At 41.3% G+C, this 14,666-nt stretch overlaps 1 protein-coding gene across 1 annotated transcript in view; it reads right to left on the reverse strand.

The window, feature by feature from the left end:
- Nucleotides 1–14,666, reverse strand: part of myo1d (myosin 1D) — a 60,938-nt gene that overhangs the window by 28,603 nt on the left and 17,669 nt on the right. The window contains exons 7-16 of the mRNA XM_026350728.1: nt 14,202–14,318; nt 13,884–14,087; nt 13,349–13,494; nt 13,086–13,200; nt 12,768–12,938; nt 6,231–6,301; nt 5,204–5,278; nt 4,755–4,887; nt 4,034–4,200; nt 1,434–1,641 (exon numbers count right to left, since the gene is read on the reverse strand). Of these exons, the coding sequence (XP_026206513.1) occupies nt 1,434–1,641; nt 4,034–4,200; nt 4,755–4,887; nt 5,204–5,278; nt 6,231–6,301; nt 12,768–12,938; nt 13,086–13,200; nt 13,349–13,494; nt 13,884–14,087; nt 14,202–14,318 (1,407 nt within the window). The remainder of the gene's footprint in view (nt 1–1,433; nt 1,642–4,033; nt 4,201–4,754; nt 4,888–5,203; nt 5,279–6,230; nt 6,302–12,767; nt 12,939–13,085; nt 13,201–13,348; nt 13,495–13,883; nt 14,088–14,201; nt 14,319–14,666) is intronic.

Consider the following 14,666-nt stretch of genomic DNA (forward strand, 5'->3'; position numbering starts at 1 on the left):
GGCAGTGTGGTGTGCCAGGTGCTGATAAGGGGATTGCTTGGCGCAGCAGATCAGACTCAGGCTGGGATGTTTGTTTGAGTAGCAGCATGACAGATACAGGAGTCAATTCTGCTGTCACACCACTATTTGATTTTGTGTGTGTCTGTGTGTGAAGCACATGCTGCACATAGGGGAGCCGTAACGTCAATAGAGGGCAACGTTAAACACTCCCACTCCGATACCTCTGCCATGCTGTGATGTTTGTTTTGGTGGAAAGTCAGCTACTCCTCTGGGCTTTCCCTTCGTTATCAAAGCTGCTTATCCTGGGAGATACAAGATAGGACGCTCCTGAGGGAGAGGTGGAAGGAACGCTCATCTGCACGGGGTCGCACAGATCAATACAAAGGTCAACCAATCCATCCCCCACAGAAGTTAATTTGTCTGGATAGACCTTTCATGTGTGAGAGCTTGGAGATACTCCTTGAGAAAGATCAACACAGTGTGGAGGAATCTGCCCACGTGATTCTAATACGTCGACAGGTTGGGGAAATGTTTCAACATCAATCACCTGGATTTAATACTTGTAAGTCCTTGAATGATGTATGCAGAGTGTGCACACTCATTCTACACACACACACCAACAGTGTTGACAGGTTGAAATGTAATTTGAAGCATTCAGGTGATTTGCATAGCGTGTTCTTAATTTGACAGCCGGACAGAGAACTACTCTATGCTGAAAAACCAATCTCTCCATCTATCAAAGTGACAGTGTTGCTGTGCACGCTGATCTGACATGCACAATCGCACCAAGACACTGGCGCCTGGAAGTGTCACAAAACCACTGATGCATGATGGCCTGTGCACACACATTGATCAACATTCATAGCTCATAGCTTGGTCGCAGTGAAACAAGACCAGAAAATGATGTGTTTTGTCCTGACAACATTTTTCCAGTAGCAACTGGTCCAAATAATTCACTAACTTTTTCTTGCTATTGTATACATTTGGCTGTACATTTACATGAGCTCTTCAATTACAACCATGAAGACATTACCCTGCTTTCTATTCCTATTATTTTAATGAGAGCTCACACAGATTTACTTCTGCTACAAAGACAAATCTGCGTTCTACAAGTGTTTTTAATAACACATCAGCAGCAATGTTAAAACCTAAAACCCTCAAACGTCTCAAGCTGAACGTCTGACATCCTCTCTCCCCTTCGTATAGTTGTAGAGCTGTGTGGGAGAAAACTCAGACAGAAAAAGAGAGAAGAGGCAGAGACATAACATCACATTTCACACATTATATCAGCTCCAAAAATACCTCAGTGCTTGTATAACCTGCAGAAACTATTTGACTTTTTCCAGGTGTATGAGGTCATTCACATGCAGAACAACCGCCGGTGAGTTTCAAAGAGAACTGAACCTGGACCCTCACGATCTTCAGAATCTCACCTTCTGGAGGAAGAGGACGATTCTTTGCACCATTTCGGCTCGCTGCTCCTCCAGGCTGAAGAGGGTACGTGGCGTGCGGATGAAGACCTTGGTTTTGCCGTAGGCCACGTCGTGGTCGAACCCACACCCCTGCAGGAGCCTCTTCACTGCTTCTTTGTCTGATGACAGTTCGTGGTTTGGCCACGTAAACTCTGAGATCATCTTGTACCTGGTTGAGGGAGAAAGTGGTCATACGAGCAAACACAGCACTGAACTAACTCAGATGTTCCATTAACTAGTTTATAATTAACTGAATATGGAAACATGAGAATGGATTTTTCTATCATGACTGATCCAAATACAAATTTGCCTCTTCTGTATCATACATTTCCTCAACAACGTCACAGAATTGGGCTCCACGTTGTTTTCATGCGTTTGGTTCCAACGTGTGTACAAATATTTCATTTAGCCTTAAATCAATAACATTTAATTGTTTTCATTTTTGTACCGTGTAAAGCGTGGAACCTTTCTCCTCACGCGACACTGCGGAAGTTGAATAAGAGGATTAATTAGTATGTAGTGCACCTACAGACTGGGTAAGAGGTCAAACCGTGATCTAAAGAGTCTTTGTCAGCACTAAAATTCGACACTCAGAGAACTTCGAAGAGAGCTTTTAGCACTGATTTAAATTTAATGACAGACTGAATGAAGAAGCCTTTGTGTGCAGCCTGATGCATGGTAACAGAGCTGAGTTTGTTGTGAAGCAGACGGTGCTGCTAACACAGCTACCTGAATGGGCTGGTTAGACAACATATTCTTTTTATTATTCGTCACTTATCCAAGTTGCTGAAGTGAAACAATGAAGATTATGGTGCAGTTCCAGGACAGCAGTGATGCTCTCTGGCTACTAAAATCCAAAGAAGATCCCAGAGTGTGTTAACACACTGCACCTCGTGTCATTTCACAGCCGACCCACTGGCATCACGCTGATGTAACACCAAGTGAGAGGGATTGGTGTGACAGTCGGACGCCTTGTTAGCATGTTCTGCAAAAGTCTCATTACCTAATGCTGCGTCCACTGTTTGTACAAGGGCAGTGGGCAATAAGGGCAAGTCTGTAACAAGTGTGTGCTAATTACTATAATGTAAATGTCACCGTCAGGCTTAAGATCTTCTCCGTTACACAATGTGCAGAGAATCTGTGACACGACCACATGCGAGTGAAGATTTCTGGGTCTTATCAGATGTGAGAGACTCGATTGAGTAACATCAGTGCAGCTCTGCTCGTCCTCCGTGGGGACACATGAGGTGACATTTAGTGACATTTTGTGAGTCTGAGGATGCACATCTGTCCATTTCTAGACTCCGAAGTTGAGCCTTAATCTGGCTGACATCAGCCCTGACTCTCTCTTCTGTCTCTTTCTGTTAGGAGCCGTGTGTGTGAGACTTTACACTGACAAACCCACATTTATTTACAACTACTACTGATGATTATTTGCATCGATTACTTGTTTAGTGCCTAAAATGACACAAAGTAGTAAAAAGAAGAAAGAAAGAACATTTAGACCAAACAAGTTAACAGCTGTTAACAATAACAATAACTTTAACACGTTTTTAGTACTTATTCTGTTCATAGATTTTTGTGTCCAGTATATTTTTTTTCAGCTGTAAAATAAATCTTATAATCAGTAATAATAATAATAATAATAATAATAATAAATCCTTATAGCAACTGTTTTAAAACTATACATTTTAATATTGGTTGCTCAATGCAAGATAATGAGTTTTAATTGGGATGTAAACAGACTTTGTTTGAGTCTTCATATGAATAAAACGTGAGTTATTACCACAGGTCATTGCTGTGCAGTTGTTTGTTACCAACGCTGAAACAGTGTATTTAAACACTCTACATCAAATCTCTCTGTAGTAATTATAATGTTTAACGATACTTTTAATCAAGGTCAAATTCACAATGTTTGTAGGAAACTGATGAAAATATTGTGAGAAAAAAAGGAGCTGATGATGATGAGGAGGAGGAGGAGGGGGCTGTTTTGTAAACGTTACTCGAGGTACAACTGATTAGCTGCAAGATTAGATTAGATGCAAACTGATTAGTGTTACACAAGACTGCACAGTTAGGACTTTATGTACTGTAGCAGGCCAGTGCACAGTTTCAGGGGTTCAGCACTTTTAAATGCAAACTGTGTCACTCCTCGTACAAAGATTGTAAAAGTCTGACAAGAAAACATTTAACCTTCAAATTAAACACCACGAGTTACTGTAGAGCTGTTAATAATGTATTTTTCCTTTGGACAATACATCAAATTATCAATCGTAATTGAGGTAATTTTTCCTCAATGGCACGACCTAACGTACTTAACCAAATGAATTCACTGCTCATTGAAAAAAGCTCTGTCTCAGTGGTGCATTTAATCTTTGATTTAATGACCTGCCCTGTTCTGTTGTTGCTCCATAGTTCACATTTGTTTACATTCACAGTAAACCTCCTCTGGGACTAAATAAAAAGCTCAACCTATTTTTGTATCATGGTCTTTGATGATTTCCATTAACTTTGTGCTGTTCCTTTATTGAGTTGATCAAATGAATTACTATCCATGGTACCTTTGCAGGAAGCGAGGGTAGGTCTGTCTGTAGGCGAAACCGGCGCGACGCACTCGGACGTTCTCCAGCAGCCCGAGATACTCCACCTGATGGCGGCAGCGCTCCTGCTCGAACAGAAGAGGCGACTTGACATCGTTTGGCTTGATGCAGCGGACGTAGTAAGGTTCCTACAAAGGGCAACAGCGAATTAACGACATGCACGAAATAGTAGAAATAATAGTTGGACAACATATTGGGTAATTACAATATTAATTTTGACTCATTTACACCATAATTAATAATTAATCATTAAAACATTTGCTGCTGCCATGACAGAGTCCCAAGTGTGAGCTGTGAATAGATGTATACTTCGTCTGACACTGATATTAAAGCATTTTTAAATTCTGATTATAATGTAGTACAGTGCATTTTATTCATAGTTTACGAGGAGGAAACAAACATTTAATATAACTCTAGTCCTTGACTTAAGACCATTTTCTGTTCTTCTCATACGCATAGTGGTTCTAAGTCTGTCTCTTTGCCGTTTGTGATGTTGTGTAATAAATCTTCAAAGGTTAAAACAGAAAAATGTTAACATACAGTTTAGAAATCTGCCTTCATCTGATTCCAAACAAGTGCCCAGCCTTGGATTTTGTGTCTGTTAATACCATCTGTGGCAGGAATCTTCCTACAATCCACCGGCTCTACGTGGATACTGCATGAATCAGAGTTGAGCCCTCACCTTGCAGGCCAGGTTCTCCACCAGTGAGATCATGGAGTTCTTGAAGAGAGTTGCAGCTGTGAGCGGCCGTTTGGTGACCTCCGTGATGCTCAGCTTGCCCTCAGGCCACATGCCCTTCAGTACTGGGTTAGAACTGCACAGACACAAGGAAATGAACACGCAGATTAGAATTAAAATACTAAAATGATTCAGTGTAGTAGTTTAGGAGCAAAATAATGAATAGTCTGCTCCAACCATGACAACCTGTTCTGTAAATCCACTGTATTTACTTGTATAATAATACAATAATAATATAATCTATACAATTCCTGACATCTTTGGTCTATAGACCCGTTATCTAAATAAGAAAAACATTACATTACACATTGACTGTAAGAAAAACTCTGCAAGAAAATCATTAACGAGTGTGTTTAAGCAGTTCAAGTGCTGATTATTAGTCTGTGTGTCACCTGTTGTACAGCAGTCTCTTGAAATCCTGGAACAGAGTGTCTTTGTTCTTATCAATGAAACCCACCACTGAGTACCTGTGAAAAGAGACAGGCAGGTAACTGCATGTGTGCATACACACCTTCACACACATTAAACCAGTAATGCACTGTATCCTCGTAGCCCCCTGCTGATATGCACTTTATGTTAATGTGTGCTGTTAGTGATGAACCTGCTATTAATCCCAGAGATTTAATACGGCGTGCTGTGACATGTGAGGTGCACTCTGCCTCCTGCCTGTTTTAAGTGGCTCAGGGATCAATCAAGTCTGCCAGTCGGGCCCCGCTCCTCAGCCGGAGCGTCCCCCGGGCAGCAAACACACTTAGCCCTCACAAATGGGCTCAACGTGTTTCATTGAGAGCACTTTTTGGGGGCTTAGCACGTGTGATGTATTCATTTGAACGGTGTCCAAGGGATTAGGAAAGGTGCTGCCATCTTAGGAGGACATCACACGATGAAGATGTGATTTAAATAAAATAATCCAGAAATTTGTGGATTTATGGCCACTGGGGGGCAGCAGACATAAGCTGACATATTTCATTTATTATTCAATAAACACAGGCTACTATATTTTCAACTACATGTATTTTTTATACTATTATTCTGACAGGAGTAATTTGGTCCAACAGGTTTTGCATGTGAATAAAAACCATAATTATCAACAAATAATCAACAAATTAGCTGGTCAAAGGTCAGATTTACAGTAATGAATCAAAGGTTATGTGCATCCCGACACGGAAAATAACTGGACGGTGGAAAAGATTTCAATTCACAGACTGAATACACAAAGAAACCTGGCTGAAATATGATAATGAGAAATATATTTTGGTGTGAATAAGTAGTTCTCACATGTCCCCAAGAACCCATCCCCCCAGATAGACTGTGGGTTCAGCTCTGCAGCATGAATATGTAAAAATGTACAAATGTGGAAATGAGGATGAATCACCAGTAAAAGCTTTTCCTGAATAAATAACACGTTAAGATACTTACACCACGTCTCCTGCATAGTGCCTGATGCGAAAGTCTCTGTCAAACTCCAAACTCTTGTCAGTTGGTGAAAGCTGCAGAGACAGAGCAGTAAGTAACGGTTGGTCAGGTCATCTCCGAACAATCCTTTAGTTTTAATATGATGTTTATTATTCCTTCAAGTTCAACAACACATTCTGTCTGAATGAAACCATGAATCTGGTTGGCGGTCATTTACATTTCTAGTAAATCAGTCGATGCCTGCACTCAGGTGATGTATTAACATGATGAGACTAACTCTCAGATAAACTGCTATATAACAAAGTAGATCACAATAACACTAATATTAAATTGTTGTACATGAAAAACGTACTTAGAGTGACTGCACGGGCATGTTGCTAAAAGGTTCCAGTAAGTTTCACCTTATAAAGGTTAATCTGTCAACATCTCTACATTAGACCTGAATGAAGAATGATATGCAGAATCGGCAAAGCTACTGACGCAGCAGATGCGGTGATGCGGAAAACTCCAACACTGTCAGGGCGAATAAAGTCTTACGGAAAAGAAGAAGAGGATCACGAGTAAGACAAGAAAAGAACGTGCAAGACAGTGATGAAGAAACTTCAAGACAGGAAGAGGAGAAAATGAATGTGGAGGGATAGAGAAGAGACATGAAAAAGAGAAAATGTAGGGCAGCAAACAGGAGAACAAGGAAAAGCAGAGAGGTCTTTCCAACAGCTACTGATGAGAGTGATTAGGCCTCTTTCTTTCATCCACAAGTGCAGAGCAGCCTGTGATAAGTAAGGAGTAAAGTTATGAGTCTGTGGGAGTTGGTGATTTATTAAAAGTGTTACGCTGACATCAGAGATTAAAGGGAGACGAGAAGTTCTCATCACAATCAGCTACAGATAAACACAGATGAGAAGAGCTCCAATGATATCTGGTGGAGTTTTAATTCATTCATTCATTTAATTGTGATCTGCAGACAAAATAAACATATACAGAAGTAACTAATGTAGTTTCTGTAGTAGATTTCCAATGCACTTTAAAAACTCCAGATCTTCATCGACTCATAATAAAATTCAAAATTCCAAACCCACGCTGTTCAGGGGCTAAATGCTGCTAACACTAGAAACAAACATACAGATCAGACAGACAGACAAACAGATGCACCTCCAGACAGACAGCCTGCATCTGCTGGAAGCCACAGTTCCCCTCATCCACCCGTCACACTCCAAAACACACACACACACACACACACACACACACACACACACACACACACACACACACACACACACACTGATGCAGTGTGCACATAAAGCAAACACACATCTTGGCAGCTTTATTATTAGCACCTCCTCTGTGTTTGGTGTTCAACCTAATGTTAAGACTGAGTGAGTGATAGTGGTGGAGGAGGGGTGTGTGTGTGTTTGTTTGTTTGTATGTGTGTGTGTGTGTGTGTGTAGAGGGATCGAGGACAAACAAGGTCAGAATAATAAGAAGAGGAAGAAGCGAAGAAGTTGAGAGTGAGCCAGCTGAGACACACACACACACACACACACACACACACACACACACACACACACACACACACACACACAAAAATTCAATCGTAATAAACAGAGATGTTAGAAATCCTGAAACTTTGCAGGTTACAAATGTGATTTTTAGTTGTTTTTAATACAAACAGTACATTTGATAAAATGAGTGGTGGCGCTACTTCAGGTACAGTAGTAATACAGAGACACTACACTGCTTTAAAGACGTTCACTCTGATGATGAGTCTGTACATTATCTGTAGAGCAGAAATTACCGACAGCCAGAGATGCAAATAAACTGATTAGAGTAGATCTTTAGTAGATAGACAAGGTCTTCAGGCACAGTGGAAGTCAGGGAACAGTCAATGTAACAAGAGGAAAAAACCAATTAGCTTAAACAGGAGATGTAAGACAAGGCCGCAGGTCTCTTAGTTTCAAATTTTAATAACTAAAATACAGACAAAGACAGATCAGAGTGGGAACATACACTAAAGACAGCTGCAGAAAAAAATGAAACAGACAGGAAAACGGTAAACAGTGGGAGAACTGAGGTGAGAAGGCGAGAGACAGAAAATAACAAGAACACGGTGGTCTGACTCAGGTACATGCTGCTGCAGCATCCGGTCTTAATGTGACAGGAAGCGATGATGAGACGCGTCCGCCCAACATATTCATCTTTAGCCATTATTAGAGTGACGTGTCTGTAGATGATGAATCCCAAACATACAAGTGGCAAGAAAAAGTATGTGAACCAATGCTTTTCTGTATTAATTTGTCATAAAATCTGATCTGATCTTCATTTAAATGAGTGAAATTATTCACAAATATAATTAAAAAGTAGATTATCTTGACACTCTTCTATCATACCGCGTGAAATCACTTTCCAACCATCCTGGACTCAACAGCCATTAATGAGGGCCCGAGCCCGACCTCCCAACATGCAGCATCTGACTGCCTCCAGACATGTCAAGAACTCGCAGTGGGTGCCACGGGAGCAAATCCAGGCGACAGATGAGGAGATGGATTTTGTGTTTTCATGCCCAGTGCACTCAGTGGCAGCTGTCTGGGTATTACACACTGTGTACTGAGCTACATCCTCACTCTAGACAGACATACAGCCCTCAAACCATCCCATCAAAGTGCGCTGGTACTGAACTGCTGGCTATTATTCCAGCAGATACTTTACATCCAGTGCTTCACCCTCTTACCCTCTTATAAACACCAGTTCGACTCCTTCACATGTCCTTGATGCTACTGCTGACCTTGTGCCTCCCTGGAACTAATGACCAGGGCGTCTTGGTGATTAGCATCAGTAACACATGGCCTGTGAAAGCGTGACCCCAGCCCCCCAACATGCACTCATACATGTGTGAATGACACACACACACACACACACACACACACACACACACACACACACACACACACACACACACACACACACACACACACACACACACATTACATCCCATTAGCATGCTGCTCCTGTACATGCTATTTGCTGAAAGGCAGAGGAGAAAATAAAAAAATAAACAAAGAGCTACTGAGAGAGAAAATAGTAAGAGATGAGATGATGGCTGCTCCAGCAGACGCTAATGTGTCAGCAAGTGATTAAGATGAAAAATCACATCTGAGAAGATCAAAGCAACACTCAGCCGAGAGCGAGGGGGATGACGGAGGTAAGAAGGCAACACTGACGGGAAGTGGGACGCTGGGATCTACAGTATCTATGCTGATAGGACGTGAGCTTATATGGTTGATGAATGCAAATTAAAGTGGCAAGAAAAAGTATGTGAACCTCTTGGAATTTCATGGTTAATTTATTTCAAGCCAAGAGTATTAACAAATATAACGTAGCTAAAATAATACCACACAAAAAAAAGCTGTAAAATCTTTAATGTCTTTATTGAGAACAACCATAAAAATTAAAGTCAGGTGAAAATTAGTTTAGAGGTGTGGACTAGACTTCGACTGAGAAAAAGAAATGAGAAAAGATGGAAAGCTTCTCTTTTTGATCCGTCATCAGAAACATGGCAACATGTGTTTGAACAGTGGTGTATCAGCAAACGTGGGAGTGTGCTGCACCTTAACTGTGCACATGAAGTATCCAGAGTATGTGTGAATGAACTGGGAGAAAATCCTGCACAGGGTGTGGGTATCTGTGCATCAGAGTCTGTGTCGTAGACAGAAAGACAGAGGCTAGCATCATTCAGAACTGAAGGGAGGCTGAGAATATAGCTGCAGACACACTGCACAGATCGCGTTACAGAAACAAGTCCGAGAATAGATCCCCGACTCAGACTCTTCCTATGCGTTTATCTTTTCTGTGTTCTCACCTCTTGGCAGCAAGGCTCCTTTTCAGCAGCAGCACACAGCTGTACTCAGTGATAAAGCTCTGGAAAAACCAACTCGACCTGTCTTTTTAAGAGTCTAAGACCACATTAAAAAACTGAAATATTTTATGTTGACGGAATAAAACTCACTCCACTTTGATTTACATTTGACGAAGACTTAGAAACAAGAAGGTGCTGCACACAAAGGGTTTATTAGAGATTTGACAGCTGACATCAGCTGATGAAAGTGATGAAAGTGTTGGTTCTGAAATGGTCGTAAATGAGAGAACAAGGAGAGCTTCACAGATAATAATATCAGTGGGTTTGTCACTAAATAAAGGTCGACATTCATAGTTGATGAATCCAGTGTGATTTAATATATAACACTGGATTTCTAGTCTGTGTGTTCATTCTCTCTTCATACAGGCATCAACTCTTCGTCTCCTTATTGTGCATATCTCACCTCCTCTCACGTTTTATTCCCAGTCTCTCCCTGTGAACCTCTCTTCCTCTTCTCTCGCCTCCTTTCTCTCACACTTCATCTTATTTCAACCTTCACACTTTTATCCTGGCAGACAGACTTGAAGAACTGTGAGCAGCAAGGCTAGAGATCCATGGTGGGGTGGGTCTTTAAAGTCTGCAGAGCTCGTACTTTCAACGTCTTTCCCTAATTTGCATCATCTGTGCGGGTTAGGATGTCTATTTCAGGTCCCACTAATACACAGAGAAAGTATTTCTGGCTCTTTTTTCTTTGGCTGAAAACAATTTAATGATCTCAAGGCTGCAAAAATATTAACATCATGTATTAACATCATGAGTTCATATTGTGTGAGTGCTAACAACAATTTCACTTAATGCTGAACCTGGTTTTCTACAGTGCATAGAGAATGAAGGCCACATAAATCACTAACAGGTACAGGTCTTATAATATCATATCATAGAGTAATGACCACCGCTGACCACTAGGAGGTGCTGACATAAGAGCCCTGCTGCTATACTTTTTCAATTAAAGCCCCTGTGGGTCATAATAAAAAAAAAAAAAAATCACCCTTAGTTTTAATTAATATGTGAAAACATAGATGACTAAACATTAAGTTAGCAGCAGAATGAAACACACAAAAACACTGCAGCTCAGGATTTGATTTAACAAATCACTTATTGTTATCACTTTAATTTAGTTTGTGGGCACCTGGAGTTGGAGACTGGTTTGAACAAATGACCATTATGCTGTTCTAATGTTTCTGTTCCGTTTATAAAGTGCATGAGCGACTATATTTTAGTCTTGACTTCAGTCAAACACACCGTCTATTCCCCTTAATGCCCTGGAAATGTACTGAAGCTCCCAACAATTCACACTCCTTCCTTACAAAAAGTCCATTGTGCTAATGTTGCTTGGAAACATGGCTCCAAACAGCACAGAAAAAAAAAAAAAGATCTCGAGCAAATATTGATTCATACCGATATTAGTTCCAGGAAGTAACAGCTGGATCACTGCATGTCTCAACCTTCAACTCCACGTCTTTTTAAACCAAGTGGCTTCTTCCAGAGGAGCAGGTCAGAGAGGAGCAGAGGGGCGACGGCAGGGAGCATATTGACTCCAAGATGATTGGAGGAAGAGAAGCTTCAGCAATCAATACACCCTGCCTACCATCAACATCATTCAACACAGCAAAGCACCAGCTCCATACACTCCCATTGGCTGACAGTGACATCACTTGTGCAAAGTGTTGAGTCAGACTCTACGTGCTCTTTCTCTGACAGCTGGTGCCCCCTTGTGTACGGAGACAGAGCTGCACACACTGAAATAATGCTGCTGTGCTTCCAGAGCTACTCAACAGCACCCTTCTGCATGCCCATCATCACCGGTACATCTCGTACACCGACCCCAGATCAGTGATGAGCGACTTGTGTCTGATCCCAAACACAAAACCAGGATGTTAACAAATAAATTGGATTATGTTTGTCTAGCCTTACAGACCATTAGAGTGAATTAGACTGTAAGCCTTCCTGATTAGTAAACTGGATCATGTTCCGGCTCTTCTCCTAGTGCTAACGTTTACTTACAGAGTGCCCTCTTGTGTTCTCAGGTTACTACAGCTACATACTGCTTCACCACCATCTGAAATATTGCTAAATCTTTATCTTAGGGTTTGTTGACTGTTTACTTGTTTTATCTATCATGTTATTTACATGTCAAGACACTGATCTGTGATAAAATCCATCATCATACAGATTATAACTGATTAAACGTAGTAACAAAGGAAAACATTTAGATTTAGATAAGATAAAAACCAAATGTGCATTTTGCTGATTCTGAATTAATTTAGTCTAAATGATGTAATGTTTAAATATCTTGATCTGTCCAAACAATGGTTGAAATTAGGGAAATGGGACTGAATAAATATTAAAAATAGCATAAAAGCATATTAGCCAACAAAGCAGAAGATAAATGACGTGTGGAATAACTTTTGGAGGATGTACTGTAGTTTGCTGAAGCATCGAGCTGCATCACGAGGTGGTGCCCTGCTTCATTTTAATGAGATGGAGTAACAGAAAAGAAGATTATTGTAAATTGATTTTGTTCAATGACCTGAGGGGCAGATAGTCTGCTATGTTTCCAGCTACTGTATTTAACTTCAGTTTCCGAGTGACCAGCCAGAGAAAGCTAATGCAGCTGTATTTCCTACCTTGCGGCTGGTGTAGTGGGCGTGCTTGGCCAGCTTGGTATTGAGTCCTTGGAGGAAAACCTCATCTGTGACTTTGCCCACATTCATACAGGCTTCATCCAGCACAGAGAAGATCCCCTTGTGCTGCTGCTCCACCAAGTCCACGATGATCTGGTTATTGAAGTAATCGATCTAACAACAAAGGACACAGACGTCAAACCACATCACACCAGGAAGACATGAATTCATCAGGTTATACTGGACACCGCATCTTTATGACACTAAAGAATCACATGGAGATAAGAGTATTTATGGAATGATAGCCTCATGCATCCATACATGTTTCCAGGGGATGCCTTCTCGCTGATATTCCTCCTGCTCCTGCTTCAGCACCAGCTGGATGAACAGCTGCTGCAGCTTTTCATTGCAGTAGTTGATGCAGAACTGTTCAAAGCTGCCGCACAACAAACAGAAGAGATGAAACATTATGTTAATATTGTTTGAGGAATGCAAACATATATTACAGCCAATAAAATGCACTTTATAAATCCATGAATATAGATTTAATAAGTGAATATTTATATATCTGGCCTCATCCAAACCTGTTGTTCTGGAAAATCTCAAATCCGTAGATGTCCAGAACCCCGATAACTGTGTTCTTCCCATGAATTTTGGCATCATAGTTTTTCACCTCAATTATGTCATTGATACGTCCCACAATCCAGCAGAACAGGCGCTCATACATGGCCTGAGAACGACACAACATTAAACATACAGTAAAAAGTGTGTAGTAGACCAATGGGCTGCACACAGACAATTAGAGTTAGAGATGAACGGCTGAGAGATGTCAGAATATGAGTCAGACTTTGGTTCAGAGCCCACAGAGCTGGTCTTCAAACTGCCTACATACATTTCTTCCTCCACAGTCTCCAGCTTCTGTCTGGAGTCACAACATTGTGACTCATGCTTTTGTGAATCAGTGTGAATCGCAGTAAAAATATCACCAAGTACTAAGTGAAATGTCACCAGCCTGCGGGCATCAGTGCTGTTTGTTTCTTTTTTTGTGCAGCTCGCTACAGAACAACTGTTTGTGACAAACACCAGCAACATGTACTTTTCTCTCTTTACTGCAATAACCTTGGCGAGAGCGTCCCGTCCGTAGCTGGCCTCTTGTACTGTGTGCTGCTTCTCGATGACGTCTCGACCCGTGGCCACGGTGCGGTACAGCAGAGCCTTCTCCACATTCTCCTCTTTGGTAGACAGCAGCTCCCTGAGGATAGACACCAATTTTGTGTTCTCTATTAAGGTCACATCACCGTCCACTCCAAATGTTAGGTTCCCCTACAGGAGACAAAACAGGGCACGACATGTGCATTAGTCCACTCTGCATGCAGAAACATCTGGGACACAACTGGCACCAGAAGTAAACAGGGATTTGGTTTTATCAGTTATTACCAGATGGAGGATGGTGGCCAGGATCTTGTAAACAGTCTGAATCTCGTCCCCTGTGAAGCCGATCACTTTCATGGCATCGGCAACCGCTTTGAAATCAGCCCCATCATTAATGGAAGACTGGACACAGAGGAGACATGTTAGAGAATAAATGACAATAAAGGACTTTTTATATTTAACCTTCATAATGTTGGACTAATACTGTAAATACACAGGTTCACAGCCTTTCCCTTTCTCCAAACAACCTCACAGAGATGTCAAATTCCCAGTTAATTTAATTACTGGAATTGAACTGCATTGTCTGGAAAATAAAAACAGTCACTCGGGCACACAGTGTACAAACCGCCACCTCAGCTGTTTGGATGTATCATGTTCCATGACGTAAGCTTGTTTGTTTCTGTCAAGTGGTTTTGTTCCTGCTTATTAAGGCCATGCAAAGACGGCAGCACACAGCACAAGTCTTAATTA

The sequence above is a fragment of the Anabas testudineus genome, chromosome 19 (assembly GCF_900324465.2).
Source record: "Anabas testudineus chromosome 19, fAnaTes1.2, whole genome shotgun sequence".
In the NCBI taxonomy this organism is placed as follows: domain Eukaryota; kingdom Metazoa; phylum Chordata; class Actinopteri; order Anabantiformes; family Anabantidae; genus Anabas; species Anabas testudineus.